Below are 8290 nucleotides of genomic sequence, written 5' to 3' on the forward strand. Positions count from 1 at the left end.
ATTCACCCAAAAAAAAAAAAAAAAAATTACAGTGGGCTCCCACATTTTTGTATTTTTTTTAATTTGGTCATAAAAATTATCATTAAATTTAATAGTTATTTATCTAAAATCTAACGTGATTTACATTATCACGTCAGTGGGTATGGAGTCTATAGACTTGAGAGTGTGGGGACTGAATATGTTTAGCATTTCTCATCATGCATTACCTGTGCTGGAAAGTGGCTGGCCTGTTTATACAGAAAGTGACTTGAAGATGTGCCAAAATCCCATTGCTCTACTTCCTACTGAAGTCTCTCTCTCTCTCTCCCTCTCTCTCTCTAAATCAGTGAGTGATGGAATTGAAAGGGTGAATCCATTTTGTTTTATGGTTCAAATAAAATTTTCAAATTTAAAGATAAATATGTTGTCACGCCACATGATATTTTATTCATTTGATCTTTAGGATTTTTTTTTTTTTTTTCTCATTTCATACAGTAGATAGGATGTTGTTTTTTTTTTTTTTTTACATGTCTATGCAAGAGAGAAAAAAATTTAAACTAATGACTTTCACTTTATTAATTTTTTTTTTTTTTTAAACATGTTTATATAAAAAATAAAAAAATTCAAATTAATAACTTCTACTTTATTAGATTGAACTACTTCTGCTTTATTAGATACGATGTTGTTTAATGATAGTTCACTCGGTTTGATCCAAATTTCAAAGATGGGGATGACTTTTCTTCGGGCAATGCAATCCGTACGATCAGACAACTAGCCAATCAATTAAACACCGCGCACTACTCCCAAAACCTTTTAAAATGTTTCACCAAAAGAGATTTTTTTGGTAATGACGAGGAGGGGAAAATGAGGAGAGAGAAAAGGTAAGAATAATAATAGAAAAGAAGGATAGCTAAAATTAAAAATAAATTATGCAAAAGACCAAGAATTGTATTCTCTTTGTCTGGTAGAAGTAATGGGAAACTTGAAAAAAATAAAAAAAAAAAAATAATAATTAGGTCGTTTCTTTCTTTGTATGGTAATGGTAGGAAAGAAGGGGTGAAATTGTTGATTTAAATTACCATTTCTCTTCTTTGTTTATATAATCAAAGTCCCTCCTACCAGTGGAAAGGAAATAATCCAAGACTCCAATCTCATCATAAGAGAAAGAGATTAACTCGATTGGATGATTCATGCAATCGACACAATATCAGCCTGTTATGTTCTGTATGCATCACCAACAAATTTCCTTCACCCTTAAATTTCAATAGGCAAAGGAAACAAAACTGTTGAGACATCAACATACATGAATGACAAAATAAGGTGAAGTTTTGCAATGAGACCCTTTCTCTGCTGCTTCATAGAAAATGTAAAACGATTTAAAAAAAAAAAAAAAAAAAAAAAACATATCATAATTCATCACCATGCTAATTGTGGTAAGAATTCAGAGAACTGAATAAAGGCATTGTAAAATACCTCTCTCCTAACAAAAGAGTTGCATTAATAATCCAACAACACAACTATCAAGCAGTACTGAGTATTACAAACCGGTTTTTTGGAGAGAGATAAAAACACCCAACTAAAAAGGAACAAAGACAAGGATTCAGGCTGAAGCAACAGCAGCTTCCTTGACGGTTTCACGCCAAGCATATTCCCTTGCTCCGTCCTTGTCAACAATTTTTATTACAAAGTTGGGTGGTGCCACCACCAGTCTGGACCTTATTTCCGTTATACACTGGTCAACCAATTCGATGGCTTCTTCCACAGACATGCGACTGTGGTAGTGTCGGTCCATTGTCGCGAGGGAAAAATAGGACCCATAACCAAATGCTCCCTTGTCAACTTTGTGAAGTGTAGCAATGTAGTCGATGTAGTAAAGTGATGGGCCTGTCTCCTTGTCATAGCCAGCTAGAAGGATATTCACAAAGTATGGGTTCTGAAAAATGAAATTTCACAATTATATCAAGTCAATGCAGCCAAAGTATCACTACCTAACAATTATGCTTAAAAGACCTGCATATGACCACATGTGGATGTAATTTGGCATCTGCGTTAGGAACTGCAACTCCGTGGGACTAACTCAAAAGAAAGTTGGAACAAGAACAGAACAGGTCCTATCCAAGTAGAATTTATTCATACAACAACTAACCCACCCCAATCGCCCCCCCCACTTCTTTTTTTTTCTCTTTTTTCCTCTTACATACATGTAAATACAGACAAAAAATTGTTACAACTTCTCAACATACCTCTAAGCTTAACTCTACCTCAACTGCCATGAAGTATTACTTATCAAAAAATCTAAGTTCACTTTAGAGACCGCTGAGCATCAAAGTCAGAGAGCGTTTCTTTTACTGTAAGGAAGATCTCTTAAGGAATAACTTGAAAGAAACATAGTTGAAGCACCAAGAAGGAAGGAAAAGAGAAACATTGGAAGCTAAAGGCACTTGAACAAGTTTTTCCAGTATCACCATACCCCCTATTGGCTAAGAAATCAGCCTCAGTATGTCCTGCATCAAGATGCCCCTCAGCCAGATCAATGGTGGTACAACTTAACTCAAGTTTCCATAACCCTCAAAGCAAAGCAATGGGACCAAGTAATTGACAGCACAGTTTCATTCCAGCAATAATGCAGCAATAGTATGGGTGGTATTTATAACATGACTTGAGTTGTGCCTAAGAAAGAAGCTAGAACATCGCTTTCTTTTTTTTATAAGAAAGTCTTGAAAGACAACAACGGTAAAAAATTCTTTTCATGAATCCCAAAACCCTAGATCCCTGGTATCTGGGTAACTAAATCCTTCAGCTTAACCATCAAGCGATCAACACCAACTGCCATATAGCATTGACTGCTATCTCCAAATGAGAAACGGAAAATAGAAAAATCAAAATCCTTAATTACATTGACATCACATGACCCATGCTCAGGAATTTCACCTTTGTACACCTCCAATAGTTCTTTCCAATCAAAGAACTTCTCTACGCTACTTGGCCAATCAAGAAAGTCCTTGAGATGCAATCAGCATTGTTGACAGGCTAGCTGCATCGAATCCGAATGCTGCAAGGATCAGGAAATCCACTCCCACCCCACGCCATCCCCCCACCAAAAAAAAAAAAAAAAACAAAACCTCATTACAGGCTGCCTAAGGCCGGGTAACCACATGGAAGAGAAGCCTTACATAGAGCTCCTCCCAAGTTAAGACGCTGGAAACCTGGACAAGAGTCTTTAGACCTGGCAGGACTGACTGCCACCTAAGGCCTAGCAGAGGATATCCAAGCCAAAGAAGCCCAGCCAATTTCTAACTAGAACAACCAAAGATCTGCAGAACCCTGAAAAGGTAACACACAACTACAAAAGAGAGGGAAGGGGAAAAATGAGAGAGAGAGAGAGAGAGAGAGAGGGAGAAGAAGAACAAGAAGAGGAGGCTGATGTGCATGTGAGATAGATGACCCACTGACAAGAGCTGTCCCCCACTTTTAAGATGGATCCTGTATGTCCAAGAAATATCATCCTAAGCTATGAAAAAGATCGGGGATTTATACTCAGACAAAAGGAAATACCTTTCCCTTGGCACTGGCTTCTTAGGAAGGAACAAAGATTCAACCAAGAAATGAGAGAATCTCCAACAGATTCAATTTTCATAAATAAAAGACACAAAAATGATGCAGTCCAGAGCAGAGGGACGTAAGCTATTCTTTGATCTTCAATCAAAGCCTATGTTTTTTAGTAGGAAACACAGGGAACACGTTTTCCAGGACAGCCAAATCAGAAAAGAATCTTAAAGCAAAGACTAAGTTTCATTATAATCAAAAGTGAAGAGTCCCTTCAAAAGCTGTCAGTGTCTCTATTTACAAGAGGATACACTTTAAAAGCTCTACCAACATTATAACATCGCCCTTAATTAACTTTGACCCAAACCATGCAGAGAGGCTTTTTCTTTTTTCTTTTTTCTTTTTTTTTATATCTAATCACAAATTCATTAAAAGCGCAAAGGAGCAACCCAAGTATATAGAGATTATGCAAACGAGAAGCCTAGCTAGTAGCGGAGAAGAGATCTAAGAAAACATGAAAATTCGAAATACTAAAATCTGAGGCTAGTGCCCAAAGAAAGAATCTTAAAGAATAAATCTTTTAATTCCAGCAAGATCTTCTCATGGTCCTCCAAGCTACAATCGTTTTTTTCCCTCCATAGGCACCACATAAGGCAAGGTAGGATCATCTCCCAAACTGCATCAAGTTGAAACCTACCCCCTGGCACTCTCCAACATGCAAAGAAATCTACCACTCTTCTAGGCATTACCCAAGTCAGCCCTACACTACTGAAGATAGTATTCCAAAGTGCACTTGAGGTCTCACAATGGAGTAAAAGATGGTCCATTAACTCCCCATTCTTCCTACACATGCAACAACACTCAACCACAATGATATGTCATTTCCTTAGATTATTATCCATGGAGAGGATATTCCCTAAGCGGCTGACCAAGAAAAGAAAGCCACTCTCAAGGGAGCCTTGTTCCACCAAATACTCCTCCAAGGGGACAAGAACATTATAGTAAGATCTAATATTGAACAACTCTCTACTAGAAGGAATCTAAAAAAGTCTATCCTCGCAAACCCGTCTCACTTTAATGTAATACAACAAAGTGAAAGAGAGGTAAAGATATCCATCTCCCAATCGTGAGCCGCTCTAAGCAACTTAATATTCCACTGATGGGAGTCAATAGAAAGCTCTAAATGGGCAACCACAGCAGCATCCTTAAAACAGGCAATGCTAAACAAGTCCGGAAGGAAAGCCTTGAGAGCTTGATCCCCACACACATCATGCCAAAATCAACAAAAAAATGGGCATAATTAGAAATAAATAAAAAATAAAAAACTCCACAACCCTACTTGAATTGAATTTTCGCCTAATAATCCCACTCAAAACTGGATTCCAAATCCCTTATCCACTGTGATCTTTATAGGTAATGGGACAACACAGCATCTTTTCTATCTTGATTAATGCAACGGTCCACATTCTAAATCAAAAATAGCCTGATCTCCTTAAGGATTAAACAGCACAAGATATCAAAGTTTATAACACAACGAATTCACTCTTGGGTCAAATCTAATCCTTATATGTGACCCGGAATGAATACTCAAAAGCTCTTTTCATAGAAGAATCCTCATTTAGGAATATATTGCCCAGGTTTAATAATGTTTATAATTCACATTACTTTGGCAATTTGGCAGGGCAATTCGGACCCACCCCTGCAGAGTAAACCCCGGTACCATGCACCACACCCTCAGAAGTTTCCCTATACAGAATCGGTTAAATCGCCGGCTTTTCACTAGAAGGTGTGTGGCCCCAAGAGATTGTTTGCACCCATGAGTTGTTGAACCTTAGACCTTGAAAGGAACAAACCTTAACACCAAGGCCTCCACCACTTTAATCTCTTTATGGATATCCATTACAAAAACCCACATGAGAGACGATACAATAAACAATTTCTGCTCATCTGACCCAAAAACGTCGTCGTATTAAGAACAAATACTCCCATCAGATACCTTATCTCAAAAAAAAAAAAAAAAAAAAAAACCCACAAACCCTAATTTGTAATGCCTTCCGATAAACGAAAAACCCACTTGACTCCCAACCTCAAATCAAGATATAACCCTAAAATTTGATATAAACAAAATATAACCCAAAAATTAAGCGAAAAAAAAAAATCAATTAATCAATAGTACCTTACGCAAGGCGGTGGCAAGCTCGCCTCGGGTGAAGTTAGCTGCGGCTGCGGTGGTCAAAGGAATCCCATTTCGGAAGTGGTAGAGCGCCACGTTCTTCTGTATGTACTCCGTGAATTGAACTCTGAAAAAGACCAAAACTTTTAGAGGCACAAAATGAAAAATAAGTGAATGTTTATCCATTTTTGGTTTGATGTTATGGGAATCAAAGTAGGACCTGTCTCCGGGCTCGCCGCTGGCCGCGATGAGCTTGTGGGAATCGAGAACCATGATCTTGTCCTCGTTGGACTTGTGCACCAGTATGCTGTGCACCGCCGATGTGTCCGCCGCCACTATGGCGTACCCCTCGCCCACCAGTCCGAACACGCACTCCATCTCGATCTGCTTCTTGATCCGGATCTGCCCTCTTCGATCGAATTCTCACTTTCTTCGCTCTGCCTGTGTCTCTTTTAGTATGAATCAGCGCCTTGAAGAACAAGTAGTTTTAGAGGGGGATTTTGGGGAATTTGTGGGAGGAGAAGGGTAGTTTAGGCATTCAACGGTTCTTTAACCTTGCCCTGGCTCAAGATGGCGTGGGCTACTTTACTTGCAAGTTGCAAATGGGCATGTTCACTATTCATGTAGGCCCGTAAATACATCAATCCTTCGAAAACCTGTTTGACATCCGCTCAGTTTAACTTAAATTGCGTTCGACCTTGATAATGTAGAAATTCCCTCGTTATTGTAAAATTTCACTTGAGTAGTAAATGATGTATACTCGATTCATTCAAAAAAAACTCAATAAAGACACGCGAGCTCAGCTTGTTTAAAGCTTGATCGACTCGTTCATATATATATATATATATATATTACAAAAAATTAATTATATAAATTTAAATATGTATATTAGTAATTAAGTAAGGAGGAATGCTAGGCGTTCTCTTGTTGTTCTCCTAGTGTCTTCATGGTAAGTGGATACTATTTTATAAAAAATAGGTGAGAGAAATAAGGGTCAGTTTCTTTTTTGTTTTTTTAGAAAATTATATTTACTTAGGATCAGGAGGACACTAAAAGAGAACACAAAAAAAACACTTAACATTTCCCTTAAGTAATATATGTCATATAGGTTACTTAATATTTATTTGTGTTTATATTATTATTATTATTTTTTTTTAGGGGAATCTTTTATATTCATTCCTTAAAAAAGATTAAGAGCATAAAGCTCTTACATCATAGAGCATAAAGTTCTGATAAATAATAGCTAAAGCTATGAGGTTACAAGTACAAACATAAAAATCTTACAATCAATTCATATCTATGACTTTAACATTCGTTAACCCATGTCTAAACTTCAGTTATAGAATAGATCTGGTCCAAGTAGACTTAATCTAATACATAGGTAGCCTATTTTCTCAACTTTTATTTTCTCAGCCATGGGAGTAAAACCCTCACACCGAAACTAATCATCATCGAGCCAAAGGCCAAGATAAAAATCATTCACTCCAAAGATCGCTCATGAAAGTAGATCTAAGGAGAAGTTAAACTCTTATTCAAAAAAACAACATAAACACAATAAAAAAAGCCAACAAACAGCTACAATAGCAGGGGCGAGGGAGGCAAATCGCACTGGCCAACGCATGGTAGATGAAATGGAACCATTTTTGCCAATGGGCAGTTGAGGAACCGGGGAGCAGGGTTGGCCAACGAGTAGCTAAGCGAAACCAGTTGAGAAAACTAGATCTAGATTTGAAAAACTAGATATAAAGCGCAATCGATTATGGGGAGACGAAGAACAGCGCAGCATGGTAGAGGGCGAACGAAGGCAGCGGTAGCATAAGCAAAGGGATGGTCGAGCAACTAGAATGGTCGGAAAAACCAAAAAAAAACAAAACAAAACAAAACAAGAAGGGGAGAGGGAGGAAAGAAGAGGGGAGTAGGGGAGAGGGGAATGGACTCCTCCCTATAGGTTTTTTCTCTCTAGGTTTACTAGGGCCGACTTTGAGACTCTCGGAATGTGTGTATATTAATTAACATACTAAGAGTCTGTTTGAGATTGCGTTTGAGAAATAGAGTTTTTAAGTCAATAACCGCTTTTTGTCAAAAGTTTTATTTTTAAGTTTTTACCAAAAATGCGTTTTAACCATTTTTAGGCATTTTGGACCCTTAAAAGCTCTTTTAATTTTTTTTGCCGAACAACTATTTTTTTCTTCAAACTGACTTTTTGAATGTTAAACTCACTTTTAGGCCCCTCAAACAGACCCTAACTAGTTAGTTCATAAACTAAAATATTATCTAGTTAATTAATATATACTAAGTAAATAAGTAACTTAATAAATATAATTAACTATAGATTATTCAATATTTCTATGTATGTTATTTATATTATTATATATGTGTATCTGTTATATATTAATATTAACATACTAACTAGTAGAGCATCTCCAATAGTCAAATTTAACTATTATGTGCCATTTTTCATCTTCAACAGTATAGCCAAACTAGCTGCTTCTTTTTTTTTCTTCAATATAATTTTATACTATACTTGTACTATAATTAATTAGTGATACGTAGTATACTATATTTATAAGTAGATCACATTATACATATACT

At 36.9% G+C, this 8290-nt stretch overlaps 1 protein-coding gene across 1 annotated transcript; it reads right to left on the reverse strand.

The window, feature by feature from the left end:
* Window positions 1-1425: 1425 nt before the first annotated feature.
* Window positions 1426-6244, reverse strand: LOC132178622 (proteasome subunit beta type-2-A). The gene is made up of 3 exons (XM_059591085.1): window positions 5919-6244; window positions 5702-5825; window positions 1426-1912 (listed from the first exon to the last, which is right to left on the reverse strand). The coding sequence occupies exons 1-3, from the start codon at window positions 6074-6076 to the stop codon at window positions 1580-1582; spliced, it is 615 nt and encodes a 204-aa protein (XP_059447068.1). The 5' UTR covers window positions 6077-6244; the 3' UTR covers window positions 1426-1579.
* Between the last annotated feature and the right edge of the window lie 2046 nt (window positions 6245-8290).

Source organism: Corylus avellana, chromosome ca4 (assembly GCF_901000735.1).
Source record: "Corylus avellana chromosome ca4, CavTom2PMs-1.0".
Taxonomy (NCBI): domain Eukaryota; kingdom Viridiplantae; phylum Streptophyta; class Magnoliopsida; order Fagales; family Betulaceae; genus Corylus; species Corylus avellana.

Bases quoted from the DNA above. Each gene is read 5' to 3' on its own strand.
- LOC132178622 (XM_059591085.1), bottom strand. From the start codon at position 6,076: ATGGAGTGCGTGTTCGGACTGGTGGGCGAGGGGTACGCCATAGTGGCG. The intron at 5,826-5,918 runs GTCCTACTTTGA...GGTCTTTTTCAG, and splicing joins AGCGGCGAGCCCGGAGACAG to AGTTCAATTCACGGAGTACA. The intron at 1,913-5,701 runs GTACTATTGATT...TTCATTTTTCAG, and splicing joins TTGCCACCGCCTTGCGTAAG to AACCCATACTTTGTGAATAT.